This window comes from Malurus melanocephalus, unplaced genomic scaffold, assembly GCF_030028575.1.
Source record: "Malurus melanocephalus ecotype Western Australia unplaced genomic scaffold, MMel_1.1 scaffold_293, whole genome shotgun sequence".
Classification (NCBI taxonomy): domain Eukaryota; kingdom Metazoa; phylum Chordata; class Aves; order Passeriformes; family Maluridae; genus Malurus; species Malurus melanocephalus.
Genome location: NW_026623525.1, coordinates 127790 through 140411, shown reverse-complemented (window position 1 = coordinate 140411; position 12622 = coordinate 127790). Strand labels below are relative to the sequence as shown.

At 63.3% G+C, this 12622-nt stretch overlaps 4 protein-coding genes across 4 annotated transcripts; all 4 read left to right on the top strand.

Annotated features, from left to right (window-relative positions):
* Positions 1 to 35: 35 nt before the first annotated feature.
* LOC130579830 (uncharacterized) lies at positions 36 to 3631 on the top strand. The gene is made up of 2 exons (XM_057376921.1): positions 36 to 293; positions 1493 to 3631. Exons 1-2 carry the CDS (start codon positions 93 to 95, stop codon positions 2609 to 2611), a joined length of 1320 nt encoding a protein of 439 aa, XP_057232904.1. The 5' UTR covers positions 36 to 92; the 3' UTR covers positions 2612 to 3631.
* Positions 3632 to 3654: 23 nt separating this feature from the next.
* On the top strand, positions 3655 to 7341 carry DOHH (deoxyhypusine hydroxylase). Its single transcript, XM_057376922.1, has 5 exons — positions 3655 to 3694; positions 3984 to 4312; positions 4698 to 4774; positions 4963 to 5200; positions 6211 to 7341. Exons 2-5 carry the CDS (start codon positions 4039 to 4041, stop codon positions 6525 to 6527), a joined length of 906 nt encoding a protein of 301 aa, XP_057232905.1. The 5' UTR covers positions 3655 to 3694; positions 3984 to 4038; the 3' UTR covers positions 6528 to 7341.
* Positions 7342 to 9166: 1825 nt separating this feature from the next.
* SMIM44 (small integral membrane protein 44) lies at positions 9167 to 9747 on the top strand. The gene is made up of 2 exons (XM_057376889.1): positions 9167 to 9410; positions 9533 to 9747. Exons 1-2 carry the CDS (start codon positions 9167 to 9169, stop codon positions 9745 to 9747), a joined length of 459 nt encoding a protein of 152 aa, XP_057232872.1.
* Positions 9748 to 10915: 1168 nt separating this feature from the next.
* SMIM24 (small integral membrane protein 24) lies at positions 10916 to 12400 on the top strand. The gene is given in 5 exon segments (XM_057376914.1): positions 10916 to 11164; positions 11167 to 11262; positions 11658 to 11775; positions 11879 to 11917; positions 12133 to 12400. Coding segments are annotated over 5 exon segments (462 nt in total). The 5' UTR covers positions 10916 to 11046; the 3' UTR covers positions 12224 to 12400.
* The last annotated feature ends 222 nt before the right edge of the window (positions 12401 to 12622 follow it).

Genomic DNA, 12622 nt, shown 5'->3' with positions numbered 1-12622 from the left:
GAGCGGAGCGGTGCCGCCCCGTCCCGCCCCCCGGTGCCACCGTGACCCCGCCGCCGATCACTTCCAGGGCGGCCCCGGCTCCCGATTTGAAAATGCGGGAGCGGCTACTGGTGCTCTTGTGCGCACTGGCGAGGCGGCGGCGGCGACGCGCCGGGGCCATGGCCGGGAACGGCACCGGGAACGGGAGCGGCGCCGGGAACGGGAGCGGGGCGGGCGCCGGGGGCTGGGAYGGGCCGCAGCGGCGCGCCTGGCTCCGGCACTACTACAGCCAGCGGCAGAAGCGGCTCATGACGGTGACCGGGGCGGGGCCGCGATGGGGAAGGGGGGACACGGCACTCGGGGACGGGGGCACGGGGCACGGAGGATGCGGGGGACACGTGGAGATCGCGGGGACACAAAGGATGCGGGGCTCGCGGGGGGATGCACGGAAGTCACGGGGACACAAAGGATGGGGGAGACGGGAGACGCGGGGAGGTCACGGGGACGTGGAGGATGGGGGGATACGGGGACACAGATCACGGTGCCACAGGATGGGGGACATGAGACACGGAACACATGGATGGGAGGAATTTGGGGTGCAGGGGTACAGGGTCACTGGAGCAYCTAAAATGGAGAGTGGGGGAGTGCAGGATGCAAAATACAGAGGTAGGAAGGATGGGGAGCACGGGGAGATCACAAGGGAGACATAAAGGGTGGRGCACTTGTGAGAYYCAAAACATGGGAWGTGGGAYTGGAAGGACACATGGACACAGAGATCACAAAGGATGGGGACTGTGGGGATTCTRTGGGACRCAAAGGATGGTACTTGAAGGACACRGGATGTGATCCTGGACACAAAGGATGGCAGATGCAGAGGACACGGGGACATGAAGGAGGGGGTGACATCAAAGGTGAGGGATGGAATGGGGCATACGAAAGGCCTGGGGATACAAAGGATGCATGGCAGCAAGGACAAGCAGAGGGAACACAGGGAACCTGCTGCTCTAGGCAGTGGCTGAAAAAGGTGACTAAAGCCTCTTTTCAGTTTAAAGTTGCATTTTAGAATTTAATGACTGAAAAGCAATTCCTGTGGAGAGGCTAGGAGCATCCCCTTCCAAACCATGATTCCCACCTTCGAGGGGTGCTCGTTCCCCCTTCCAAATCAGGACTGAGCCCACAGTGCCCTCAGCCACAGGAAATCCAGTAATGCCCATTAAAGTATAAACCCCCAGAGGGAATGAATGTTCCAGAAAACTCCTCATCTGTAACCCCCGGTCATCTTGTCTGGAGTCACATCAGCTGCCTGGTGGGTTTGCAGTGAGRTTTCCCAGGAACAGGAAGGTTTGACCACTGTTAGATCAGTTGGGACCACTGACCACCTGACACTGGGCATCCTCCTGCCTTGAGCAGGTCTCTTGAGCTGGTTGATCTTCAAAGGGGGGTCCTGGTGAAGTGCAGGATGGGGATGGGGAAACACTGTCTCACACCCTTCTTATCTCCCCCCGCACTGCAGCTCCTCATTGCTCACCGGAGGAGAACCAGCTGCTCCTTCTACCCTCGTGCCTGGCCCAGCCTCAGGAGCACTGACTGGTGGGAGCGGGTGGTCCTGAAGGAGTTTGGGCCCCAGGACTGGCTGGAGAAGTTTCGAATGTCCAAGGAGACATTCTTCTACGTTTGCAACCAGCTGCGGCCTGGGCTGGCTCCGCACAGCGCGCACTTCCACCCCACSCTGCCCCTGGAGAAGAGGGTGGCCGTGGCCCTGTGGCACTTGGCCACCAACGTGGAGTACCAGACTCTGAGCCCGCTCTTTGGCGTGGGGCCCTCCACGGTGCAGAGCTGTGTCCGGGAGGTGAGCTATGCTGTYGTCTTACTGCTGAAGCCGCTCTACCTCCGTCTGCCCGACGAGAAGGAGCTGGAGAACATGGTGCGCATCTTCTGTACGCGCTGGGGCTTCCCGCACTGCATCGGGGCACTGGACAGCCTGCACATCCCCATCCACCCACCCCTGCGCCTCACCGCCGACTACTGCAACGGCCAGGGCTGGCACTCCATCCTCACGCAGGCCACCGTGGACGGGCTGGGACAGTTCTGGGACGTCTCCACCGCCTTCCCGGGCAGCATGGAGAACAGCGCGGTGCTGGAGAGCTCGAGCTTGTGGGTGCTGGCCAAGGAGGGCCGGCTGTGCCCCAACCCTCCCAARCACTTCATGGGGAAGGCACAGAAGTACGTGCTGCTGGGCGAYGCCACATACCCACTGCAAGACTGGATTCTCAAGCCCTACCAGGAGGAAGAGAACCTCACCCAGCGCCARCTGCAGTTCAACTACCGGCTGAAGCGGGCGCACAGCGTGATCGAGAACGCCTTCCTGCGCCTCAAGGCGCGCTGGCAGATCCTCCTCAAGTGCGACGACTGCAGCCTGGAGCTGCTGCCCACCCTTGTCCTCGCCTGCTGCATCCTGCACAACATCTGCGAGGCCCACGACAATCCCTTCAATGAGGAGTGGTTAGAGGGCACCGAGCCCACCGAGCTGCCCAAGCCCTGCCAGCCTGCACCGGCTGCCATGGAGGACAACCAGGCCGAGCAAGTGCGCGAGCTGATGTGCCAGTACTTTGAGAGCTGCGGGGAGGGCTGATGGGCCTGGGGAGCAGCTGCCCTGTGCATTCCTGGGCATCTGTGCTCCCGGACCTGCCGTGAACTCGGGCAACTGGCTGTACCAGGCGGGCCCGGGGCGGGGAGGGGCGGCTGGGTTGCGCTYGTGATGTTTACTGTGGAGGTTTCAGGAAGTGGAATGTATTTTGTGCCCATTCTCTCTCCCAGGATCTAAACGGTCTGGTGGTGTGYTGTGTGCTGTGGGAGTACAGTGAGGATCAGGGCTGGGAGGGGGAGGCTGCAGGGATCGCCCTTTCCTCTGTTCTGAAGCCTCTCCATTAAGCTGAAAACAGCAGGAGCCTTGAAATAAGGCAAAACTSCCTTTGAAGGTTTGAAACTTGCTGTGTAAACACCTGGAAAGGAAAGGGAAGGAAGAGACGGAGCAGTGACTTACAAGGGCTGACACCAGCCTGGAATTACACAGCACCCACAAACTCAGGGGTGTGCTGCCCCCGGGGGATGCCCAGCCTCGCACTCCAGGCCCCTCGCTAGAGGGGTTTACCTAGCCTGGCACTGCCTGGCCGCTCTCCAGTGGGATTTCACCCAGCTTRGAACACCCCCGGTCCCCTCTCAGGGTGGGCTTTGCCCAGCCTGGCATCCCCAGCCTCTCTCCAGAGGGATTTGCCCTGTCTTGCACCCCCGGCCACTCTCTGGAGGAATTGGAACACCCAGACCCATCTCCAGAGAGGTTTGCCCTGCCTCGCACTCCCGGCCACTCTCTGGAGGAATTGGAACACTCAGGCCCATCTCCAGAGGGGTTTGCCCTGCCTCGCACTCCCGGCCACTCTCTGGAGGAATTGTAACACCCAGGCCCATCTCCAGAGGGGTTTGCCCAGCCTGGCACCCTCTCCGTTGTGTCTGTGTCTCATCCCCGGGTCCCTCTGCCCGGCTCTTCCCGCCGGTCCCTCCGTCCCCTCACGGCCCCGGGCTGTAGCGCCCCCTGGCGGGCGGGAGCGGCAGCGCCCTGAGGGGGGAGGGGAGGCCGCGCTCCCTCATGGGCGGCCCCGCGCGTGCGCATTGCGCTGGCGGGCGGTCACGTGGCGGAGCAGCAAGATGGCGGCGCGCGGTGAGTACGGCACCGGCATCTCCCGGCCCTCCCCGAACCCCCTCGGTATCTCCCGGCCCAGGCAGCATCCTCAGGCCCCGTTCCCGCTGGCCCGGCGGCTCCGTAAGGCGCGGTTACAGCAGCGGGTCCATTTCTGTTCCGGGTATCCGGTGAAACCGGGTCCGGACACGCGCTGTGCCGTCAGCCCCGACGCCGGGTCCGGTTGTCCTTCCCGCCCGCCCGCCCTCCCTCAGGCCGCGGGACCCGCTGGCGGCTGAAGGCTCTCCTTGACTCCCTTCCCCGCGCGCAGGAGTGTGACCAAGGATCCCCAGAGAGCCCCCCGTGTGCCCGGAGCCGCCCGCACCATGGTGACGGAACAGGAGGTGGAGGCCATCGGCCGCACGCTGGTGGACCCTGCGCAGCCCCTGCCCGCCCGGTTCCGGGCCCTCTTCACCCTGCGAAACCTGGGCGGCCCCGCGGCCGTGGAATGGATCAGCCGTGCCTTCGGGGACGGCTCGGCGCTGCTGAAGCATGAGCTGGCCTTTTGCCTGGGCCAGATGCAGGACGAGGCGGCCATCCCGGTGCTCATCCGCGTGCTGGAGGACACGGCCCAGGAGCCCATGGTCAGGCATGAGGCAGGTACGGCGGCAGCTCCTGCGGCTCGCAGGGCAGGGCAAGGGGCTGRCTGGCAAGTGGGGTTTGGGGGTGCTTCCCCCCTGTACAGAGCAGCTCATGGAGGGGAGCCCGTTCCAGTTTGGGTATGACCATGAGTCATGTCACATCTCACCTGGCCAGACCTGACTGGACTGGTTGACCAGGCCTTGCTGTTCCTGCTGGCCAGGCTTCTGCTGTGTTTGTCCTGTTTGGAATTGGTCAGTCCAGCCTGTGGCCATTTTGCCCCATTAGGGATTGTCAGTCAGGCCTGTGTCTGTGCTTCTGAGCAGGGCAAGGTGGTGCCAGAGGACACAGCAGTGTCCTCCCCATACAGACACCCTGATAACTTCACGACATGTTCTTCCTTCAGGTGAAGCCCTGGGTGCTATTGGGAACCTTGATGTGCTGGATCTCCTGAAACGCTATTCTGAGGATCCTGTGGTTGAGGTGAGGTTCCTGAGGGGTTATTTTCTCTGGGATGCAGCACTGCTTGTCTTAGAGGGTCAGGCAGGTCCCTCCTGGGCTGGCTGTGGCAGCGGGTGGGGTCACCACGATGACATCCTGCTGTGTGCTGGGGCTCCTCTGGCGCTGTCCAGTGCTGTCCCACAGCCAGGGCTGTGTCCTTGCCCCTGCAGGTGGCAGAGACGTGTCAGCTGGCTGTGAGGAGGCTGGAGTGGCTGCAGAACAACAAGGAGAAGCCAGACACCAGCCCGTACCTCTCCGTGGATCCTGCTCCYCCTGCTGAGGAGACAGATGTTGCCAAGCTCCGGGAGATCCTCCTGGATGAGTCCCAGGAACTGTTTGACCGCTACCGGGCCATGTTTGCCCTGCGGAACATGGGGGGCCAGGCTGCTGTGCTGGCACTGGCAGAAGGTGAGGGCCTGTCCTTGCTGTGGGTCTGTTCAGGCTAATCCAGGATGAGCCCTTCCCAAATCCAGGACTGCCAGAGCTGCTCTCACATGTTTGTGTCTAGGACTGCTGTGCCCTGCCTCGTTAGAGAGTGCTGGGTGGTCTCTGGTGTTCTAGACCCCCTTCTATGAGGGTCTTGGAGTGCCCCAGCTGTGATGGTGGTCTGTGGCCAGCCAGTCTCACCTGGTGTCAGTCTGGGCTCTGGGATGCTGGGGTCCTGCTCTCCTGGCCTGGAAAGTCGGGCTGTTGGTGTTGGGGAATAGCTCTGGAGAGGGAAATGTCTCCTGAGTGGAAAAAGGGTAGACCCACCACTCAGGAACCATTTGAACCCACTCTCACCCCGGGGGAAGYTGATGAGGCTCTCCAACCATCCTGGACTGTCAAGGTCCATGAGATGGGATCTGTCAGTTCCTGCTCTGGCTCCTCGGTTCTGGAGGGCTGAGGGTCCTGGTCATGCTGCCATCCCCTGGAACACTGCGTGCTGGGGCAGGACCTGGGGCAGGTGGGGGGCAGCAACTCTGCTGGGGGGAGTGGGTGCTGCCATCAAGGGAGGGCATCAGGGAGCAGGGCTGGAATCAGGGGACAGGGCTGGAATTGGATAGCAGGGTGGGATGGGGGAGCAGGGCTGGGATCAGGATGTAGGGCTGGGATCAGGGGGCAGGGTAGGACTGGGGAGCAGAGCTGGAATTGGATAGCAGGTGGGATGGGGGAGCTGGGTGGGTCAGGGTGTAGGGCTGGGATCAGGGGACAGGGCTGGGATCAGGGGCAGGGTGGGATCAGGGGCAGGGTGGGATCGGGAGCACGGTGGGACACCCCTTCCTGTACAGGGGCCTGGGGCAGTGACCCTTGGCATCCCCAATTTCCATGTGGAGGCTCCATCCAGGCTTCCTGGTGCATTTTGGGGAGCCCTGGTGCACTTTGGGGCATCCTGGTGCACTTTGGGGCATCCCAGCTCACTGTGCCCCCTCCCGCAGGGCTGCGCTGCGGCAGCGCGCTGTTCCGCCACGAGATCGGGTACGTGCTGGGGCAGCTGCAGGACGAGGCGTGTGTCCCCCAGCTGACGGAGGCGCTGCGCTGCTGCTCTGAGAACCCCATGGTGCGGCACGAGTGCGCCGAGGCGCTGGGCTCCATCGCCCGGCCCTCGTGCCTGCGGGCCCTGCGCGCCTTCGCCGGTGACGAGGAGCGCGTGGTGCGCGAGAGCTGCCAGGTGGCYCTGGACATGTACGAGTACGAGAACGGCGCCCAGTTCCAGTATGCTGACGGGCTCTGCAAGCTGCACACCTCCTCCTGAGCCTGGACTGGGGGTGTTGGGGTGGGCGTGCTGCCTCCCACCCCACCTTGCTACCAGTGGYGCTTTCACGGCCACCTCTGTCGGTGCCTTGCCGCACAGATCTGGAGGAGGAACTGGATTTGCTCTCTGGCAYGATTACAACCACCTTTTCCCTCCAAATCCAGGCTGAGCTGCTACTTGCCTCTCCACCRCTCCTTGCCAGCTGCTGTTTCCTGGTTCTGCCCCTTTTTCCCTGCCAGGATCAGCAGTGCCTGCCCACAGCCTGGCTTGGGGCTTGGACCAGGTGGGTTCTGCTCGGCACGTCAGAGCCTGCTGCAATTCTGCGGGGCTTGGGGCTGCCCTGGGTTGGTGATGCCACGTCTGCAGCTCCATTCTCCCCACCTGAGCTTTGCTGGGGGCCAGAATGGGCTTTGGGCACCCGCTCTTGTGGGTTGTGGTGTTGGGATGCTTTGAAATTCTCRGTGCTGCTGCCGAGCCGGGGCCCTCGCCCCCGTGGTGGGTTTGGCCTCTCCTGTTGCGACAGGCCAGAGCTGAGCCTGTAGCAGACTGCCCCAGGATGGGGGATTTTTCCATGGCAAAGTTGGGAAGATTTGGCTGGGTTTCTTCCTGCAGGGAAGGGCGCTGCCATTAGGGTGGGCAGGGTGAGGCAGAGCTTGCCTGGGCTTTCCCCCATGTTTAACCAGGGCCGGGAGGGCTGAGGCTGCTGCTGGCACCCAGACCCTCTGGCCAGCCCAGCCCGGGCACTGTGGGGTTTGGCAGGGAATAAAGCACTGGCACGGGAAGCTGGAGTGAGTTGAGCTGTGTTTTACCTGTGCCCAGGTGTGGGGTGCACGCAGCGCCGCAGGGTCAGGCCCTGGTGGGAGCCTGGGGGCTGCCAAAAGAAAATCATAAAACCATCGAGGTTGGAGAGAATCTTTAAAATCGTGTCTAGCCACATTAGGAGGAGCAAGGAGTGGGGTCCCTGCTGGCATGAGGTGAAACCCCCAACCCTGGGGAGCAGGATGAACTGCCTGTGAAGTGCTGTGGTAGGTTCCCCTGCACTACAGGGCATCCTGCTGGGCATACCTGGCTTTTCCCCTTGTCCAAGGGCTCCCTGTGAGTCACTCAAAGGCTCAATCCTCTTAGCTGCTGAAGCTGGCTCAGCATCCTCAGGGCTCAGGGACACAGCTGAGGGGMAGCCCTGGCCATAGCCCAGTCTGACCCTGTTCAGGACCCCAGAGAAAGGGTTCTTAGTCAAGATGTGACCAGTGTTGGTCACCTGTACACAGTGAGTCAGTGACACATGCCCAGGTGCTGTGGGTGGGGAGGCTGAGGGGCTCCAGCCTGCAGTTCTGCAGCCCTGGGGACAAACACCAGATGTTTTCACACTGGAGTCAGCAGCTGTTATGGGGCTGCTTGTCCCCCTTCCCTCACCCTCTGTAGCTCCTGGGTGATTGATGGGCAGGACCCAGCAGGCTCTGGGGTGTCCCTGTGTCCATGTCCATCCCCAGGACAGTGGGATGGGTGGTTTCCCCTGGGCCATGTTATCACCTCCATTGTTCCCTTCTCACTACACGGGCTTTAGCACCCTGGAGTTTGCCAGGGTGTCCCCACTTGTCACCCTGGCTGCCCCCACCTTTGTTCTCCAGCCTTTCCACAGGTGACTCACTCAGACACAAGGTTGTTTCCCAGTCATTCTGTGCCAACATTTCTCTCTGCTCCCCCAAACACCTTTTAAGACCAAACTGGAAGAAAATGCATTTCTGAGGCTGGGATCTGCGCAGGGGTGTCCTGGTACAGCAGAGCTGGGAGATGCTGGAGGCGAGCCTTGGGCCTTGACTGAACCCACCAGCACCTTCATCCTGCCCAGTCTGGCCTGTGCTGGGAATGGTTTGGGGTTTTTCCAAAGCTGCTGCTGGTCTGGGCTAAGTCCTGAATCCTCCTGATGTGGGGGGAATTGCTTTTGGGGGATGCGTGGACTCTGCACACCTCTGCAGGATGCYCTGCTTTGGGGGGAGATGGCACTGAGGTGACAGTGGACACTGGAGTGACACATGGAAACTCTGGGCAGGCGACAGCCTCTTGCCATGGGCTGCTTCCCTGTACAGCAAGGGGGGCCCTGTGGGACCCCCCCGAGCTGAGGCAGCATCSCCATCCCYGCTGCCCATTGCCTCCCGCTCTGMGGGTGCYGTGTCCTCTGGGATCTCTGCCATCTGCTCCAGGGATCTGGGATCTGCTGAGGGATTTAACCCAGCCCAGGGGAGGGAGGAGAGGCCTCGGGCATCCCTCCCCATTCCTGCCCTAGGGGGCGGTCTCCACACCAGCTGCAGGTGACTCCCCACTCCCAGGGGGCCAGGGGTACCAGTGGTACTGCCACAGGGGCAGGATTTGGAGACCCTGACCCATGCCGGAGCCCCCTGGTCACTCCCCATGCTGAGGCAGCTGGGCTGTGCCTGGATTAGCGGGTGCTAAGCTCCTTCTCAGCAACACAGCTCTGCTGCAGGGTGAGTGGCACTGCCACCAGCCGTGGGGACACCACTGTCCCTGTGAGCTGCCAGCACCGAGGAGCCTCGAGGATCCTGATGCCACTGCCCCTGCTGCAGTCCCCTGCGTGGCAGAGGCTTCAGTGGCTCGGTGTGGGGCTACGGGGATAGCTGGCCATGGTGGCCCTGGCAGAGGGCATCCCCCTCCCTGGCACCGGGGCTGCATGGGGGCCACGGCACTTGCTGCAGTCGCCCCCCGAGGAGGATGGGGTGCTGTATGTGGACTACAAACCCCCTGCCCTGGACAGCATCCGCCTGCCCCGCTACGTCCTGTACCTGATGATGGCAGCAATGCTGGTGCTGGTGGTGGCATATGCCATCGTGGGSCACCTCATCAAGGACCTGATGCACGACTTTGCTGGTGAGTGCTGCCCACAGTGGGGTCAGGATTTGGGGTGGGTGGGGGGTGGGGGGATCCTCCCCACCCGAGCCTGTGCCATGGCAGAGCTGGTGCTGCTGACAGTTCCGTCTCTGCCCCCGCAGACTGGGCATTCGGGCCCAAGCCGGAGGAGAAGGCAGTGATGGCCAAGGGCACCGTGCCAGAGGTGGAGTGGCTGGAGGMGGATGAGGTGCTGGTGGAGCAGAAGGTGGAGGGTGAAGGCGCTGGAGTTCTGCCCGGCATGGACATCCCGCTGCGGCTGCTCACCTCACGCAGCTCTGTCTCCTTTGCTGACTCCCCCAAGAAGAGGTTCTGCTAGGGCCAGGGACATCCCAGTGGCACCCTGCAGCCATGCCCAGCCATCGGGTCACAGCATGGTCCTGGCTGCAGACACTGCCCAGCACTGGCATGCAGCCTCCCCCTCCATGCCCAGCCCCAGCACTGCTCTTCAGGCTCCTCTTGCCACCCCAATAAAGCCACCTGCCCCACCTGCCCCTTGGCCCAGCACAGCAGGGGGCAGGGGGGGTGGCAGATCTGCGACATCCCAACCTTTGCCTGGGRTAACAGCCACCCCCGGGCATGGGCACATGGACAGGCACGCGTGTGGGGGCACACATAGACACGTGGCTGTGTAAAGGTGGGTGCTTGGGGTGCAAACAGACATGGGCACACACACACACAGCACAGGGAAACATGGATACACCTCTGGATGGGCCGAGTCAGCAGATGGACAGATGGACAGCTGGACACTGGGGCTGGCTGTGCCCTGCCACCTGCTCARTGCCTTGGCACTGCCAGGCCATGCCCGGTGGCACCCACAGCTGCCCCAAAGCCAGTGTTGGGGGGCAAAGCACTCCCAGACCTCACTTGGGCTCTGGATGAGGGCACTGGGGATGGGGGCTGTTGTACCCTTAAACCCAGGCTGGGGCTGGATCCTGCATCCCCAGGCTCCTTCACCCCTTGAGGAATTGGCACAGGCTGGGCAGCCCTGCCCAAGCCCACTGTCCCACCCTGGGCTGCTGCTGGCCACCCTGTGCCTCAGTTTCCCTTGTGCCCGGGTGGGCTGGTGCTCTGCCAAGCTCTCCCTGATAASGCTGTCAGTGTTTCACTCTTGGCAGTACCCAGGCACTCACACCCTGAGGATGTGATGGGGCCCCACTTGCACCAGCTGGGATTGTCTGGGTCCAGCTGGCTCATGCCCAGAGGAGAGCTGGGGGTGACCTGGCATTGCCCATCCCTCTGCTCTGCCCCAGTGTCTGCCCATCCCCATGGGATCTGCCCCAGCCCTGCCAGCAGGGTTGGGGGGAACTGGGCAGGGTGGGAACTTCTCAACCCCATCACCCATCTGTCCTTCCACCTGTGCACCCACCCCCGTGTTTGTCCATCCTCCCATCCCACCCCCACCTGTCTGTCCTTCCACCCAACCCACCTACYTGTCTGTCTGTCTGTCCTTCCACCCAACCCACCTACCTGTCKGYCTGYCTGTYCCGAGTCCTGGGCACAGGGGTGTGCCTGTCCTGTGCCACTATGTTCCCTGTGGTGGTGGTCCCTGTGGGGTGCCTGTGCCTGGGCCAGGTGAATCGTGCCACCTGCCACGGGTGACAGGAGTCACGTTGCCATGGTGCTTGGTGCCACTTGTCCTCTTGGAGCCAATAAAGGTGCCCGTTGCCCCGGGTGCGGAGAGCAGGGCCCGGCAGCAGCAGGGGACAGGAGCTCACTTCAGGCAGCAGGATCCAGCTGTGCCCAGCCCTCTGCCCAAAAATGCCGAGGCCCTTGCAGCCCCTCTCGCTCGTGGTCCTGCTTCTCCTCGCTGCCAGTGCCCAGGGACAGGCTGGTAGGTGTCTCTGTGACCCACTGCACCCTGGCATGCCTGGGGAGGTGGCCTAGGGTGGGATCASCTCCTGCCCTGACAGCAACTGTTTGGGGGGCAGATCAGAAAGATTTGGGGGTGCCTGGTTGCTGCCCCAGTGTTTCCCACTGTGCTAGGCACCCCCACACTGTSCTGGGGACAGGTGAGCTGTGTCAAGGGTACCTCCCTTAGCACACAAGGGACAGTGAGAGGGGGTGACTGAGTGTCTGCCAATGTGCCCTGGTGTGCCCAGTGTGCTGGGCTTGGCACCACTGGGACCCGGTACCGTGGGTTGGGCGGTCCCATCCCCTTCAAGTTGGAGCTCCCCTGAAGTTGTCCCCATGCCCATCTTTTCCCTTCCCTGCCCCCTGGCCGTGCAGTCGCGGGCCCYAAGGTGCTGCAGCCGTGGCTCATTGGCCTCACGGCCGTCGTCGTCTTYCTCTTCGTTGTCTTCGTGGCGCTGCTCGCTAACCGGCTGTGGAATCTCAGGAGGCGCAGGTTGGCTTGGTGCGGGGGTCAGGGGGGACACGCACTGCAGGGTGCCACGGGCTGGGCACAGCGCTGTCCCCAGACACCTCTCAGMCTCTCTCTCCCCTCGCAGGAAAGAGGATGACCACCCGGAGGCCCTGGCGACTGACAGGTACCACGGCCCGGGCGCTGCGGGGCGGCACAGGGACCACCCCATCATCCAACCGGGGCTCGGATCACTCAGGGTCCGCGTTCCGGAGGTGCCAGGGTGGCTGCGTGCCYTTGGCATGGCCGGAGTCGGCGGTGCCGTGGTGCCCCTCGTGCCCCTGGCACGGCCGCGGTGCCGGTGCCGTGCCGGGCTGACCGACGTTCCCACCACTCCCGCAGAATGGGGCGTTCCGGCCACGTCAACCCGGCAGCTGAGGACTCGGAGGAGCTGAGCGACGACAAGCAAGAGAGCAAGGCCACGTCCCTCTGAGTGCCCACCGCTGGCCGCTGCCCGCCCCGGGGCACCTCCGATCGGCACCGCGCCCTCACCCCGTCCGCGGGCCGTTCATCCGTGCCGGGTTTCGACGACAGCCGTGGCCACCGTGGCACTTCCCGCCCCGCAGCCGCTCCGGCTATGATCAAGACCCGGCGTGGATGAGCCGCTTACCGGAGCGACGCGAGGAGGACGGCGGCCGGGGAGGGCAGCGGGGCGTCCCCGTGTCCCCAAACCTGGCCCGCCGGGGTTCCCGGCTGGGGGGGGGCGAGGACTGCCCCCTCCCCAGCCCTGCTCAGTAAAGGTCCCCAGCCTGCCCCAGTCAAGCGTCTGGTGTCATCGTGTTGGGAAGGGGGGCCTGTCCGGCATCCCTGGGTGCCACTAGGGCAGGGGACA